General features: G+C 43.0%; 1 protein-coding gene across 10 annotated transcripts in view; it reads right to left on the bottom strand.

Moving 5' to 3' along the window:
* The window catches only part of NRXN2 (neurexin 2), a 693278-nt gene that overhangs the window by 659220 nt on the left and 16184 nt on the right, over positions 1-17874 (bottom strand). For 8 of the 10 annotated variants that reach the window (XM_066582621.1, XM_066582619.1, XM_066582620.1 and 5 more), the window contains exon 2: positions 15142-15159. The exons of the other annotated variants lie outside the window; for them this stretch is intronic. In XM_066582621.1, coding sequence (XP_066438718.1) covers positions 15142-15159 — 18 coding nt within the window. The remainder of the gene's footprint in view (positions 1-15141; positions 15160-17874) is intronic. 10 annotated transcript variants of the gene reach the window in all.

Genomic DNA, 17874 nt, shown 5'->3' with positions numbered 1-17874 from the left:
CCTCAAAATTACCAAGGACATGGCAGATGTCTGCCAACCAGGCCCACTCTTCTGAAAGGAATTGAGGAGGCTGACTCCCACTGCGCCGCCCATGTTGGAGTTGGTATTCGACTATAGCTCTACGCTGTTCATAGAGCCTGGCCAACATGTGGAGCGTAGAGTTCCACCGTGTGGGCACGTCGCACAGCAGTCGGTGCACTGGCAGCTTAAAGTGATGTTGCAGGGTGCGCAGGGTGGCAGCGTCCGTGTGGGACTTGCGGAAATGTGCGCAGAGCCGGCGCGCCTTTACGAGCAGGTCTGACAAGCGTGGGTAGCTTTTCAGAAACCGCTGAACCACCAAATTAAAGACGTGGGCCAGGCATGGCACGTGCGTGAGGCTGCCGAGCTGCAGAGCCGCCACCAGGTTACGGCCGTTGTCACACACGACCATGCCCGGTTGGAGGCTCAGCGGCGCAAGCCAGCGGTCGGTCTGCTGTGTCAGACCCTGCAGCAGTTCGTGGGCCGTGTGCCTCTTATCGCCTAAGCTGAGTAGTTTCAGCACGGCCTGCTGACGCTTGCCCACCGCTGTGCTGCCACACCGCGCGACACCGACTGCTGGCGACATGCTGCTGCTAACACATCTTGATTGTGAGACAGAGGAGGAGGAGGAGGAGGAGGGTGCTTTAGTGGAGGAAGCATACACCTCCGCAGATACCACCACCGAGCTGGGGCCCGCAATTCTGGGGGTGGGTAGGACGTGAGCGGTCCCAGGCTCTGACTCTGTCCCAGCCTCCACTAAATTCACCCAATGTGCCGTCAGGGAGATGTAGTGGCCCTGCCCGCCTGTGCTTGTCCACGTGTCCGTAGTTAAGTGGACCGTGGCAGTAACCGCGTTGGTGAGGGCGCGCACAATGTTGCGGGAGACGTGGTCGTGCAGGGCTGGGACGGCACATCGGGAAAAGTAGTGGCGACTGGGAACTGAGTAGCGCGGGGCCGCCGCCTCCATGATACTTTTGAAGGACTCCGTTTCCACAACCCTATACGGCAGCATCTCAAGGCTGATGAATTTTGCGATGCGGACGGTTAACGTTTGAGCGTGCGGGTGCGTGGCGGCGTACTTGCGCTTGCGCTCGAACACTTGCGCAAGCGACGGCTGAACGGTGCGCTGAACTACACTGCTGGATGGGGCCGAGGACAGCGGAGATGAGGGTGTGGGTGCAGGCCATGAGGCGGTAGTGCCTGTGTCCTGAGAGGGGGGTTGCATCTCAGTGGCAGGTTGGGGCACAGGGGGAGAGGCAGGGGTGCAAACCGGAGGCGGTGAACGGCCTTCGTCCCACCTTGTGGGGTGCTTGGCCATCATATGTCTGCGCATGGTGGTGGTGGTGAGGCTGTTGGTGTTGGCTCCCCGGCTGAGCTTTGCGCAACAAAGGTTGCACACCACTGTTCGTCGGTCGTCAGGCGTCTCTGTGAAAAACTGCCAGACCTTAGAGCACCTCGGCCTCTGCAGGGTGGCATGGCGCGGGGGGGCGCTTTGGGAAACACTTGGTGGATTATTCGGTCTGGCCCTGCCTCTACCCCTGGCCCTGGCCACCGCACTGCCTCTTGCAACCTGCCCTGCTGATGCCCTTGACTCCCCCTCTGAAGACCTGTCCTCCTGAGTAAGCGTTGCACACCAGGTGGGGTCAGTCACCTCATCGTCCTGCTGCTCTTCCTCCGAATCCTCTGTGCGCTGCTCCCTGGGACTTACTGCCCTTACTACTACCTCACTGCAAGACAACTGTGTCTGATCGTCATCGTCCTCCTCACCCACAGAAAGTTGTTGAGACAGTTGGCGGAAGTCCCCAGCCTCTTCCCCCGGACCCCGGGAACTTTCGAATGGTTGGGCATCAGTGACGATAAACTCCTCTGGTGGGAGAGGAACCGCTGCTGCCCAATCTAAGCAGGGGCCCGAGAACAGTTCCTGGGAGTGTTCCCGCTCCTGAGCAGGTGTCATTGTAGTGGAGTGAGGAGGCTGGGAGGAAGGAGGAGCAGCAGACAGAGGATTCGGATTGGCAGCAGTGGACGGCGCAGAACTGCGGGTAGACGATAGGTTGCTCGAAGCACTTTCTGCCATCCAGGACAGGACCTGCTCACACTGCTCATTTTCTAATAACCGTCTCCCGCGTGGACCCATTAATTGGGCGATGAATGTGGGGACGCCAGAAACGTGCCTCTCTCCTAATCGCGCAGCAGACAGCTGCGACACACCTGGATCAGGAGCTTGGCCTGTGCCCACACCCTCACTTGGCCCTCCGCGTCCTCGGCCACGTCCACGTCCACGTCCTCTAGGCTTACCCCTACCCCTCAGCATGCTGTATTACCAGTGATTAGATTTCCCAGGCAGGAAATAAATTGGCGCAAGACTGCAGGCCAAATATAATTTTTGCCCTTTTTGGAAAACGAAAGGCCCCACTGCCTCTAGTGAATGAATTATCTAAGTTTAATAACTGCGCTGTGTCCCTGCTTATGTGTCACAGAACGTGAGGGTAGCAGAGTTATTAACTGTGGCAGAGCAGGTATTTTTTTTCCCAATTAAGGAAAGCAAATGGCGAAGCCAGCAGTAAAGCGTAGCTGGCTGCGTATGATTTAGCAATGTTTTTCACGCAGCTCACACGTCTCCACAGGCGTAAGGACGGACACAGGCTGGACAAATAGATTTCTTTTCAGTTTTTTCCCACCAACAGGCAGCACTGCGTATATTCAATGAACCTGCGAAGTTTAATAACTGCGCTGTGTCCCTGCTTATGTGTCACAGAACGTGAGGGTAGCAGAGTTATTATAACTCTTGGAGAGCAGGTATTTTTTTTCCCAATTAAGGAAAGCAAATGGCGAAGCCAGCAGTAAAGCGTAGCTGGCTGCGTATGATTTAGCAATGTTTTTCACGCAGCTCACACGTCTCCACAGGCGTAAGGACGGACACAGGCTGGACAAATAGATTTCTTTTCAGTTTTTTCCCACCAACAGGCAGCACTGCGTATATTCAATGAACCTGCGAAGTTTAATAACTGCGCTGTGTCCCTGCTTATGTGTCACAGAACGTGAGGGTAGCAGAGTTATTATAACTCTTGGAGAGCAGGTATTTTTTTTCCCAATTAAGGAAAGCAAATGGCGAACCCAGCAGTAAACCGTAGCTGGCTGCGTATGATTTAGCAATGTTTTTCACGCAGCTCACACGTCTCCACAGGCGTAAGGACGGACACAGGCTGGACAAATAGATTTCTTTTCAGTTTTTTCCCACCAACAGGCAGCACTGCGTATATTCAATGAACCTGAGAAGTTTAATAACTGCGCTGTGTCCCTGCTTATGTGTCACAGAACGTGAGGGTAGCAGAGTTATTAACTGTGGCAGAGCAGGTATTTTTTTTCCCAATTAAGGAAAGCAAATGGCGAAGCCAGCAGTAAAGCGTAGCTGGGTGCGTATGATTTAGCAATGTTTTTCACGCAGCTCACACGTGTCCACAGGCGTTAGGACGGACAGAGGCTGGACAAATAGATTTGTTTTCAGGTTTTTCCCACCAACAGGCAGCACTGCGTATATTCTATGAATAATAACTGTGTTGTGGCCCTGCCTATACAATTCTTTCCCTGCAGTATCAATGGAGGGTGGAATGCTCTGCAGAGGCGATTTTGAGAAGCCCAAAAAAAATGCAGCACAGCCAACAGCAGCCTGGACAGTACTGCACACGGATAAATATGGCCCTAGAAAGGACCGTTGAGGTTCTTGAAGGCTACACTCACTCCTAACACTCTCCCTGCCTATGCAGCACTTCTGTCCCTAATGCCAGGTGCAACGGTCTGCAGAGGCGACTTTGAGAAAAAAAAAAATCCCACTGCTAACAGCAGCCAACACACAGCTATCAGTGGCCCTAATAAGGACCTTTGGGGGGTCTTGAAGCCTACACTAACTACCAATTCTTTCCCTACAGCAGCTCCGGTATAAACAGCACTGTCCCTCATCTAACTCACACCGCATCTGAGGCGAGCCGCGGGAGGGGCCGACTTTTATATTAGGCGAACACCTGATCTCGCCAGCCACTCACAGCAGGGGGGTGGTATAGGGCTTAAACGTTGCAGGGGGAAGTTGTAATGCCTTCCCTGTCTTTCAATTGGCCAGAAAAGCGCGCTAACGTCTCAGGGAAGGAAGTGAAAGTAACCAGAACACCGCATGGTGTTCGTCACGAATAACGAACATCCCGAACACCCTAATATTCGCACGAATATCAAGCTCGGACGAACGCGTTCGCTCATCTCTAATGATGAGCAGATGTACAAAGCAATGAAAACAATGAAGAGGCCACAGCACTTGCCCAGGTATTAAAGTCCCTTCGAACAGCTAACTAGCAGGGGTATCAAGAGATTTGGATCTGATATAGTTGGCCTATCCTAAGGATAGGTTATTAATATTATAATCCTAGAAAACCCATGTAGTATCATTCATACATAGTAAAATAGTATGTTAGGCTGAACGAAGACAATGTCCATCTAGTTCAGCCTGTTTTAACCTCCCCCTTGTTGGTCCAGAGGAAGACAAAAAAAAAACAGCGAGCCAATTAGCTCCTATGGAGGAAAAAAATCCTTCCTGACTCCATAATGGTAGCCAGAGTAATCCCTGGATTAACATTTGAGATAAACAACCCTGCTGATCACCTAATGTCTATATCCTGTAATATTATAGTGTTCTAGAAAGACATCTAGTCCCCTCTTAAACTCCTCTGTGGATTTTGCCATCACAACATCCTCAGACAGAGAGTTTCACAGTTTCACTGCTCTTACAGTAAAGAACCCCCTACTATGTTGGTGTTGAAACTTGCTTTCTTTTAAACATAGAGGATGCCCTCTTGTTACCATTGCAGTCCTGCGTATAAACAGATCATGCAAGAGATCCTTGTATTGTCCCCTAATGTATTTATACATAGTTATTTGGTTGTCCCTTGATTGTCTTTTTTCCAGGGAAAATAATCCCAATTTTGATTGCCTCTCTGGGTGTGCATTCATGGCTATAGTTGGGATAACTTTTAATACCGTTTCTATAGGTAACGCATTCCATAGTTTGACTGCTCTAACTATAAGTAATCCTTTCTTATATCAATGTTGAAATCCCCTCTACTCCACATGTAAGGAAAGGTAAAAAATCTGGTAATGTTTTCTGTAATTTAAAAGCCAATACCTTAAGTCTGAGGTACTGTTCAAATAAAGCAAACGAGAAGCTACTATAGTCAGTGGCACCAAACCATCCTTCTTAAATGGTTTTATAAGATGCCTAGAAGTCAGTGGCTATATTATATTACATACATTAGTTTCACTATCAGTTACTCTCCTTTTCAAAAATGTTTTATTTTGAAACACCTTTTGAAGTTCATTTTGATAAATTCCAAGCACTTTGCAGTATAAATCAGGTATGCCTCAAACTGTGAAGGTTTTCCTTTTGCTATAAGTCTCTATGTACTGGTGGTGGAATTTGTACATACTGTAAACATATCTTGGACTGGCATCTTTAGTCTAGTCTTGTAGCAATGCAACAACTAGGAGTTAAGAGAAGTGGAAATAATACCACTTAGTCACAGATCACTAGATTTTGTTAGTAAATTTATTGCAACAAGCTGACACAGGAATTGGACCAGGCATTCCAGCTTCGGACTATGTGTCAAAGTCAGCAAAGTTACCAGCTGAGCTACAGCGGCTAATTAAAAGCCTTCAAAATATCCAGGGTATGTGTCATAAGAATGATCAAGGCTTGTAGGCTTTCATGTGACACAGAAATGGAAACATTCTATAAATAACTTACTGTATATATTTATTGCTGTAGTACATAAGTATGACAGCATTCATGAGGCCAACAACAAAAAATATCATGGTTTCATCATTTATATTCAGCTTTCTGGTTTATAATTAATGCCTATTTTCTTGTATTTCAAAAGGAAGAGCTAAGAGTTGACCTTATATGCTTGAGTTGCATATTAATGTTTTATCTGTTTGCCACATATCTGATGGACAAATAAATATTTGGCCCCTGATACGTTATATTCAGAGCCTAAATAATATAAGGTCTTAAAATGTACATGACTTTTCTTCAACTGAGATTTGTTATTGTGAAAACCACTCTGGGTATTTTTAGTTTCCCAGTTGCTACTATATTGCCCCTCTGTTCCATGTTTATTCTGCCTTACCTTCAGTCAGGGGACATATTTGAATTGCTTAGTTTAATTCATAGAAATATTAAAACTGTCTCATTCATTTTTCCATGCATGCTGTGAATGTTGTTTTTGTTCTATTTAATTCTTACTTGCGATTGAGACCTAGCCACATGTTAGAGATGCAGTCAAAAGCAAATTTATTTTCTTCTTGCATTTTTAATCATATGATACATTTATTGATGACAGGAGTTTTAAGACTATAATAACCATGTGCTCAACATTTGGCCATATAAGACTATAAATTAGTATAACTACATTGTTAAAAGCAAATGTTTAACATTATGAGCAACTTGTCCAGAATAAGTAGATAAAAAATGTTGACTGATAGCAGCTCTCAACTCTTCTCCATAGTAAATGATCCACAAGAATAGAACCACTACTTATCTATTGTCTTCTTCACACTATTTGGTACTTGGTGCAATACCAAGTATGTCAAAATGAGCATTTTCTCACATACCCTGAACCAGACCAAGCATCTTATGTTATTTAGGAAACAGTAATTAAAATGCTGGATTTAGAAGGGGAGTTTTTCAGAGTTAATGAAAGTAATTTTGGTGGGTGGCTGCTAGGCGTTCTTCTGCCTAGCAAACACATTTCTACATTTATAACTAATGTTAATACAGATATTTATCCATAGACTATTTAGGTGGCTTCAAAACTTGGAACATAAGGATATATTCACAAATCATCTTAAAAATATGATGCATATTTCCATGGCAGAAATCCAAGGCTGATGCTCAGATTTCTGTTGCAGATGTGTTGTGGGAGTGAAGCAGATCCACACGTGAGTTGATCCCATTATCATTCAATAGAGCTAACCTTGGTGTTTCTGCCCGCAATCAGTATACAAACAGTGATGAGGACAGCACTCCGCAATATGAGATATAAAATGCCTCTATAAAGGCTAGCCGCATGCAAAAGAATAAAAGGGACTTATCCCCAACACATGTTTCGCATCTTGCTTCCTCCAGAAGGAGAAATACGCAAAACAAGCATTGGTAATTGGGAGCGATTTGCATTGTATGAAGTTCTTTGTATAATTAGCTTTCTCTGTTAATGCCACTATGTATTTAATTTAGATATGTACATATGAAATGACAGGCTATGTTGAGAATTAATATCCATATGAGTATACAATAATTAAGGCTCTGCATGCCGTCCCATGTATTTTTGAAATGAAGTTTTAATATTAATGTATTAATAAAGATGATAGTTTTGGATATATTTTATCTCTATGTGTCAACTTTTGTAGGAGGTTTATCTTTATTTAACCTTTCCAAACAGAGGATTCATTGGAGGAGTTACTGCTGAAAAGAGCTATTTAAAAGGGATCTGTCACCATCTTTGTGCAGCCCTCACTGACAGCACCATAAGGTAGTGTCTGTCACACTGATTACAATAATAGGTCTGCTGTGTGTATCTGTGCAGTAGTTTAGTAGAAACTTCCAATTTTTTCTTGTAGCAGCACATGCACAGAACTAGGCCTACATATGCATGAGCTGCAGACTGGCCACACTCTCCCCATCCTCTAGCCAATGATTGGCAGCTCTCTCACTGTGCACAGTAATATCCATATTTGTGACGGTCCCAATAGCACACCTTAATCACCACAGCGGGGAGGTATCGAGTTATACACGCCAAGGAACTGGATCAGGACTCTTGATCCAAACAAAGTAATCCCAGCTGAAGAAATAATCCACAGCAGCATCAAGCGGTACAATTTAATGGATAAACTTTTATTTATCCACCACACCTAGCAGCAAATGTTTCGACCAAAGGAAATAAGGGTCTTTGTCAAAAGATGGTGACCAAGTCTTTTTAAAGCAAACAAAAGTATGCAAGCTGAGAGTGTGGTTTGATTTAAAGTTCGGTTTGTTTCAATTGTGTGTGAGACTTTAGATTTGGGGACTTTAGAAGGGAGTCAATTATATCTATTTACTGTTTTTACTTGTATATATTATGTGATTTTTATCTGTACCATCCCCATTTATAATATGCTGCATGATTGACAATACTGTAATGTGTACATCTTCTACGATGTATGCAGTCCTAGAATAGCCGTTCCAGGGTGCATATTGGTGTATGAGATGACAGCATATTGCACGTTTGGAAGCCCTGATTCTGGATCTGAATGCACAGCTTGAAACATTGAGATCCATTGACAAACTGGAAAGGAGTTGGCTGCTTAGTGAGCAGAAACTTGTTGGGGTAGATGTGGAGTGGATGATAGCATGGGAGAGCAGGATGAGAAGGCGGCTAGCTGGGTAACAGTTAGATGCAGGGGTAGAGGGGAGAGATCCAGGGAGGCTAGACCTGAACTGGCACACCCTAACATGCTCGAAAAGGTGGGCAGATGTGGAGAATGCCATTATAGGATTAGCACTGCTGCAGCATGACATGGCCTCTGACTGCCAGGGGTATTTTTGTGCTCCAGTAAGAAGGGGAATAGGAGTGCAGGGCACGCTAGACACGTTCTGGTAGTGGGAGATTCAATTATTAGGGGGACAGACAGGGAAATCTACCACAAAGGACCGGATTATCAAACAGTGTGCTCTCTTCCTGGCACACGAGTTTGACACATCGCAGATCGGGTTGACAAAACTAGGAGGGGCTGATGAGGATCCAGTGGTCATAGTGTACATTGGCACCAACGATAAAGTTAGAGGCAGGGGGAAGGTCTTTAAAAACAATTTCAGGGACCTAGGATTTAACCTTAGGGCAAGTACCTCCAAAGTAGTATGTTCTGAAATACTACCTGTACAATGTGCCCCACCAGAAAGCCAGCGGGAGATTAGGGAGGTAAACAAATGACTCAAGAGATGGTGTAGGAATGGGGGCTGTGGGTTCTTTGAGAACTGCACTGACTTTGCTGTTGGCTGCAGGTTCTATCAAGGAGCGTGCAGCTTCGCTGGGGGAGAACATGGCTAGAAGGTTGAAAGAGTGTTTGAACTAGGCACTGGGGCAAGGGAAACCAGAGAAATAGAGAGGAATATAATATAGAGAGGGATTTGGTACTAAGTAATGAAAATGGGGGTGGAGCAGTGGGAGGGGTTAGTAAAGTTAGAACTGGCAGTATGGCAGTAATTAATAGAGATGAGCGAGCATACTCGCTAAGGCAAACTACTCAAGTGTAGGGCAGGGGGTTACCTGGGAAATAGTGCCTATATTATAATAAATTTCTATTTGTCTTTCAATAGGGTGTTTTGTTGGATCAGCTCAGAGATGTCTTTAGTCTTATTGACTAGGACAATGAACTCATAATTAAGAATTTAGACAACAAATGGGAAATGTTTAAAAGCATCTTCAATGTGAGCTGTTCATACCTTACAGGAATAAGAGGGTCAGGAATAGGAAAAAAAAAATTTGGCTCAATAAAGATGTAAAGGGGAATATAAAAGACAAATAGAAAGCAGTTAAATTACTAAAATAAGAAGGCAGTGAAGAAGCACTAAAACCTATAAGAAAAAATACATTATGTAAAAAGCAAATAAAAGCAGCAAAGACACATATTGCCAAATAGAGTAAAATTAACCTTATACTGTTCTTTAACTATATAAAAAGTAAAAAGATTAAAATGGAAAGTGTTGGCCCTTTAAAAAGTAATGAGGGAAGAAATGTAGAGGATGATGAGGAGAGATCAAACCTGTTAAATACCTTTTCGCCATTCTATTTACTCAGGAAATGAAATGTCAGATGAAATGCAGAGTGATAAAGTAAACTCTTAATTAATTAAATCTCACTACTCTATTCCAGAAAGAAGTGCAGAGCCACCTTAAAAAGATTAAAATAGACAAATCGCCAGGTTCTGATGGCATACATCCCTGGGTTTTCAGGAAATTAGGTAATGTGATAGACAGACTATTGTTTCCTAAATTTAAGGACTCTATAATGATGGGGTCTGTTCCACTGGATTGGCGCATAGCAAATGTGATGAAGATATTCAAAAATGGACGTATCTCTTTTTCAGCCTTACACACTATGTTTACTATGTAACTCTGTCCCACTGCAACCATTTTTGTTTTTTCACTTAAAATAGGAAAAACATTTTTTTTGACAAATTTTTAAGGTGGTGGTGGTGGTGGTGGTGGGGGGGGGGCTTGCTTTAGTGGTGTTCATTATGCAGTGAAAAGGTCATGTTGTTTTTAGTTTATGGATAATTTGATGACGGTGATGTCAAATTTGTATTTTTTTGTTTTTGTGCAACCTAAAAAAATCTTTTGACCTCATAACTCCTTTATTTTTCCATTGTTAGAGCTCTGTGAGGGTAATTTTTTTTGCAGAGTGAGCTATAGTTTCTGTTGGTACTATTTAGGGGTATATATGACTCTTTCATCGTTTTTATAAAAAAAATGTCTTGCCAACAGGGTGTCAACAAAGTGCAACTCTTGTTATTCTGTATTTTTGTCATGGCATTTGCCATGCACGATAAGTGTGTTGTTATTAATGTGTTAAATATTTATTTTACTCATTTTTACTTTTATTTTTGAGTCGCCTTGAACTTGAAATCACTTCAGTATTACAGAATATTGTACTTCCACATATATTCTATTAAGCCCTGTCACAGGCAATGCTTAATAGGCAAATATCAATGGCAGTCCTGGGGCCCTTCACAAGACAAACGAATGCCATCCTTTGGTGTGGGTGGGCCATTTTGGGGAACCCTTCCTTTGTCAGGCCATTTAAATGCCACTGTCAGAACTTCTAATGACATCTAAATGGTTAACTACCAGGACTGGAGTTATCTCTGATCCCAAGCCTGTTATACACAATGATATTTGGAATCTGCCATACATGTATGGCAGACATTGATAATGGGTTAAAATAAATAAATATTTTAACAAAAAAAAACTTTATAGAAAAATATAATCTCACATGTACAGCAACACCAAATGTATATCTTTGGCCAACATAAATAGAGAATATAACACCAGAGGATGAAGGTTCCCATATTGATTCTGGCTTGTAACCCATCATTAGCTGTTATATGGAATCTATAAACAGATGCAAAGTACCTGTGTACAAAAAATTATTTGACGTGGTAAAGGAGCCAAAAACAGTGGTGGTTAATCATTCGTGTTAATTTAGGGTGATATATTTTGCATTAAATGGATGGATTACTACAAGGTAACCATGTAATATGTGTCTATTTTATGTAGGATTCTGAGTTATGGGTTATGAGGGTGGAGTTTGAGTTTTTACATTTTTTTTTTCAATTTTAGCATTTTTTTCATCTTAGTTATGCATAACTTAAAGGGGTTGTCCCGCGCCGAAACGTTTTTTTTTTTTTTCAATAGCCCCCCCGTTCGGCGCGAGACAAACCCCGATGCAGGGGTTAAAAAAGAAAACCGGAGAGTGCTTACCTGAATCCCCGCGCTCCGGTGACTTCTTACTTACCTGGTGAAGATGGCCGCCGGGATCTTCACCCTCGGTGGACCGCAGGGCTTCTGTGCGGTCCATTGCCGATTCCAGCCTCCTGATTGGCTGGAATCGGCACGTGACGGGGCGGAGCTACAAGGAGCCGCTCTCCGGCACGAGCGGCCCCATTCAGAAAAGAAGAAGACCGGACTGCGCAAGCGCGTCTAATCCGGCGATTAGACGCTGAAAATTAGACGGCACCATGGAGACGAGGACGCTAGCAACGGAACAGGTAAGTGAATAACTTCTGATAACTTCTGTATGGCTCATAATTAATGCACAATGTACATTACAAAGTGCATTAATATGGCCATACAGAAGTGTATACCCCCACTTGCTTTCGCGGGACAACCCCTTTAACTTCACAGTTGTAGCAATCATTAAATGACTGACGTATCGTGATAACTTGATTTACAGCATTGTAGGGCATTATAGTTGAGTTATATCCTAATGTATTAAATATTAAGGCAATGTTTGCTACAACTGTGCATAGACATGATGTGAGGATGTAATGTTGGGGTGGCGTGACCTGAGTGCTGCTAGCTTTCTTCGGGGCATTATCATTATCAGCAGTGATCTATGCACAGAGGATTGCTAGAAGAACCTTTAGGTTGCTCATGTTCTCCCAGGAAGCTCTTCTTCCCCATTTCATAGTTGCATGGGTTTTCAAGGCAAGGGCCCAAATGCAGGAGAAGGAACCTTCCTGCATTCAGGTCCCAGTACTAAACACAATGTTCACTTTGAATGCTGTGTTTAGCATTTTTGCTAGCGGGAGCTGATTATTTCAGCTGTCACCTCAAGAGAGTTGGGCTGACACAGTGTCAGACTGATCCTTCTAATGGCTAATACTATGGAGTGTGATCTGTCCTTAAATTTAGGGCTGTAGGTATACTCCTGAATTCATGGGGCATAGTCAGTTAGGACACATACATAAAGAATAGCTGTGAGAAGGGGTTAATATGCCACCATTGTCTCCTTAGCAGTAAAATCCAACTTAAATAAATGTGGTTGTCAAATGGTAATTGTTGAGGTAAAGCACTGAGACATTGCTATGATGAACGCACAGTTATCTAAGTATGTTAGATGTGTAATTGGTTATAATCATTACTGCTCCTCAAAGAGAACATGGGCAGCTGCTTTGCACTGTAAAACTGACTTGAATAGCATTCACGGATATCTTGCACACAGAAGACATGCACGGCTATCTATCTACCATCCTGAAAGCCATCTCTTCCCGTGTGGACATGAACAACCATTTTTATTGTCCAAGGAAGAGCATTTGAAAGTCACAGGGAATCTGACTCTTATCTGTAAAACACAGCATAGAGACAGCAAACAGAGGGAGGTGAGGGAGCGAGCTGGAAAAGGGAGAGGAAGATCTGGTGAGCCATTGGGGTGTAGAATAAAAAAGAATGATTCAGGGCAGTAAAAGTGCAGAGGCAGGATAGAAAGAAAGGAGTTTACGATAAAATGGAAAGCAATAGGTCTTTACTACAGTAGAAGATTAGCGTATAAAGTCCATTTATTTATTTCCTCATCTTACTGAAATGGCATATGCAGCTTGCTATCTGAATAAAGGGCACTAAAAGATGTGGAGAATATACAGTACATGCTGCTAGTGCCCAGGTCAAGAGCTACACATTCCATTTTACAAGCAGTAAGTCTTTATTTGTAACTCTCGTCCCATTCATACTTATCTAAATGACGGTTCCCAGAACTGTGCCCAATGATAGGTGCCAGACCTGATCATGTCACTACAGACCTGTCACCAGACAGGAGAGATAAAGAAATAGAGAACTGAATCAATTGTGCTATGTTGAAAAATGCTTAAGGTGGAACTACACGTTAAAGCAACCCTCCTCCGTCCTGGACAAAGATGGCCACACCACTTCTCTGACTACCTGTTGCACTCTGTGACTTAGCATGCATTGGTAGAATAAGGCACTGCATGCTGCTCTGACTAGTCAGTGCTGCTTACATGGACAGCACTGCACAATCGAAAGTAGCAGGTGTAGTGTCTTAGACTAATGGCGCATACTAATGCATTGTGTGCATCAGGTAACTAGAGAAGTGGTGCAGCCATCCTTGTCCAGGACCACAGGGTCACTTTAAATCCACTTTAAATAGGGGATTGCATCAACAGTAGTCCTATTATTTATTTAATATCTACATTGCTCATTGGACTTTAACAGGGAAATCAAAATATCACATTTTTGTTAGTTGTTATGGCAAGTTTTGTCATCCGAATCCAAAAATACTTCATTTATAAAATCTTTTACCAAGAGTCCCTAACATCTAAGTAGCAGTAAGAAAAATGTTTTTGGTTAACAAAAGATGTGTCATGTCCTCACGTCAGTAGAACTGGCTGTATAGGTTGGTAACTATGGCTCTGCTGACTCCATTGCAGCCTTTCTCTTGTTCATACTCCTGCCATTGTACCATAGGAGCTCTTCTTATAATTTGCTTCCAGTGCTGAGACTGTTTCAAGGCGGTGGTCCTCACCCCACACTATAACTCAATTTGACTCCACCCACTTGATATATTTAGAATAGTGGGAGCTATATCTAAGTTGAGCCCATATGGAGGGGTATGAAAAAAGAAATAAATTATCCGAGTCATTGGGGCAGTAGCTACAAAGTTGTGCATGCAGACATGAAAGGTATATAAGGAACTGTGAGAACATGTCTATTTCTTTATCTCCATAGACTTTAATGGAGAATGAACGTTCTTGACACTTTTCTTCCTGAAATAGGGACTGGATACAGCCATTCCTGCCATCAATGAGACTCCGTTATAAATCAGTCACAAAATGAATTAGCCGGAAAACACAATTATTGTACAATATAAGGTATACATATTATTGTTATATAACGTGACATTAGAAACACGTTTTTGTACCTGGTCTGCATAGAGGTCCTCGAGCTACTAAACGATTAATGAATACATTTTTTGGCTAGTTTGTAACCTTACTCGGTGTATCAATTCCAAACTTCATTTCTTGAGTTGAATTTGTCTCCTACATCTTCACCCTCTCTCATCTCTTCCACTCCCTTCACTGCATATTTAAACGTTATTCCATCAGTACCAAAATGCAAATGTTATCCCCTTGAGTACTCTTTAGTCTTCTAGGTACCAGTCCTTCTTCCATTCAGCCACTTTTTTTTCATTTTTCTGTCATGCTCATCCCTCCTTATTTCCCTTTCTCCTAAACATCTCTTGATTTCCAGTCCTGTGCTCTCCCATTAAAGTCTAATTAACATAATTTGCATAATGCTTGCTCATTATTATGTTCAGAGGAGTCAGGTGACAAGGAAAGCAATATAATAGGGAGGGGGTGAGCAGAGAAGAGGGAAGAAGAGAAGTGTGGTTGATAGAGAAAGTGAATGGTTGGGAGAAGAACTGGAGAAAGAGTCAGGGAGGGGAGAGATGAAGTTTGCACAGTGATACCTAACCCCTTCCATCACAGATCCCTGTGGAGTATCATATGATATTATTTAAACAAGCAGCTACTCACCTTCAATCACACGATCCTCTGCATGAAAACAGGGAGAGAAAAAAAAGACGAATGTGACAATTACTAAAGGAGATAAGAAAGCGGAAAATCACAATGATAGAAAGACACAGAGCGGCTGCACATTTTGTTATTTCCCAGTCTTGTGTATTATTCATTTTTTTCTTGTTCTCATTGTTTATTTCCAGATTGTACTTTCAGCAATGTTTTACAGAAATGTACAAGCATCCCTTCTTCATCATTTCCCCTCTGCTATGTGCTTTTCATCCACACTCCATCACTCTCTATCTCTCAGTTCTGTTTTGCTGTTGTGACCTTCATCCTCCTCCTTGCCCCTGGACTACCACCACCTCAGGCTAATGTTCATCCAGCCAGCTGAGCCCCCTGGAGGAGGTCCCCCCCCCCCCCTCCATGGATATGAATAGACCAGTAGACCCCAGGCTGAGAGTCAGTGTCACTGCTGGTGACATCCACAAGGGACCACAAAGAGGGAGGGGGACTGGGAAAGTGATTGAGATGAAGGAAAACAGAGAGTCTCTGTGGAAGAGAGGACTAAAAAGCAAGATGATGAAAGAGAAGAGAGAGTGCAATGTTGCACAGATAGAGAGATAGAGAAGGCGGTTGTTTATAAAAATAGCATTATGGTTAGAGAGGGGGAGGGCTACCAGTCAAGCCGTTGCCTGACAGAACACGCAATGATAAGATCGGCACAGCCAGCATGCTGGGAGCATTCATGTATTCTCAATTGATCTCAACTTTTTAGATTTTACAACATATTTAGTGAAATCATATCGCAAGCAAGACTTTTACCATAACAATGTATACCTAAGATCTTGTCTGGTTTGGGTCACATAAAGGGAGTCCATGAGGAGAACTATACCTACTAAACACCTCCCACCGCTTGGTACGACATTTTTACAGACGTGAACATATACCTTTTTCTGTTCATAGCACTTTTAGACAAAGTAGTTTATTGTGATATGTAAATTACTTTGCAAGTACCCCGAAGATGGTTCCAGACCCGGTAAGTGCTTGCTGGTAATTGCCACTAATGCTTCCCCTTGGGCTTTGATAGATTGGTCAGCCTTATGTGACAATACTGTAAGCTCAATTGAAATTTTGTGCATATGCCTTTTGTTCTAGAACCAACATGGCAGTCACCCTGATATGAAGCTTACAGCAACATTGCCTAAGGTTGCCGCAAATCACGGCCAAGGGGAGGCGCTGAAAAACGAGAGTTAAAAGCACAGTGCTCTGACAATTAAATGCCATATCCAGAGATGGCAGATAAAAAGGGAGGAGACACAAATTAAATATTAGAAAAAACTTTCTGACAGTAAGGGTGATCAATGAGTGGAACAGGTTACCACGGGAGGTGGTGAGTTCTCCTTTAATGGAAGTGTTTAAACAAAGCCTGGACAAATATCTGTCTGAGATGATTTAGTGAATCCTAGACTGAGCAGGGGGTTGGACCAGACGACCCTGGAGGTCCCTTCCAACTCTACCAGTCTATGATTCTATGAAAAAGGGGGGAGGGTGGGAATCATCTTCAGGTCTACGGCCCAGGATAGCCTTGAATTAACAATCAGGTTCTACATTGGACACCTTATCCAGCCTTTGGGCATTCACAATGGGAGAGCATTTTGTGTGCTCCCTGAAGATCCTAAATAGCATTGGTCATGTTGGTAGTGCAGAAAAAAGAAGAAACGTATATATCCAAGCGCTCAAATATGTAGGAGGAATAAATACAAAACTCAAGTGAGAGCATTAAAATCTGAACTTACTCCGCAGAGGATGGTGAAACTTGCTCAACCTCTCTACATCCAGGATGGCCCATTAGGTATCAATATCCATTCACTAAAAGCAGAAGCTATAGGCGTCAGTCAAGAAAACACAAATTTATTCCATAAGGTAGGAACAGAAACAGGTGCAACGCATCTCATTGCAACGACCAAAGAAGGTGCAAGCCTTCAACCAAAACACTTTGAACAACTGGATATTGATATCTGTTGAGTCATCCCAGATGTAGGGGAGTTTCATCACTCCTCAGGGCTCAGTCAGACAAGCGGTAATTTGTGCGTTTTTCTGCGCGGAAAAAAAACACACTGCGTTTGTGGGAAACAATTCGCACCTACAAAAAAAGAACATATGGGTGGCAATGGACATGGTCATGCAGATTGTTTTCCACACGCAATGTGGTTTGTTTTCCGTGCGGAAAAACGCATGAATTTCCGCTCGTCTGACTGAGCCCTCATAGGGTAAAATTTGGATTTTGATTATTTCATTCACTTTACTTTCATGTTTACATCTTTAAGCACTTGGATATACATTACGGAAGGGCACTAGGTAGTATTTAACAGTAAGACCCAATATTTGCAGACCAGAAGGAAAGTAGTCATAATGTCTACAAATACCCAACCATGTGTGGTAAGGTGTTCAGTAGCATATTTTTCCTGACAGACTCCCTTTAAAGTTTGAACATTTATTTTCTGCAGAGGAACCCCCTAACAAAATAGGAAAAATAAAAATCTAAAAGGGGTATTCTGGTAAGATGAAGTTAGCAGCTGTTATGGTGGGCGACACAGGTTCCAGGAAACATTTATGGTAACAGGTAACTGTAGGAGGAAAATGATTCTGCAGGTGCAGAAGATGAAGACAATCACTTAACAGATACAGTTCTGCTTCTGAATCCTGACTATCCCTCACTATTGTCACAGTTAGGATTTCAGTTGTTTA

This window comes from Eleutherodactylus coqui, chromosome 11, assembly GCF_035609145.1.
Source record: "Eleutherodactylus coqui strain aEleCoq1 chromosome 11, aEleCoq1.hap1, whole genome shotgun sequence".
NCBI lineage: Eukaryota > Metazoa > Chordata > Amphibia > Anura > Eleutherodactylidae > Eleutherodactylus > Eleutherodactylus coqui.
The sequence above is the reverse complement of the archived record's forward strand: the minus strand, read 5'-3'. Positions and strand labels throughout refer to the sequence as shown.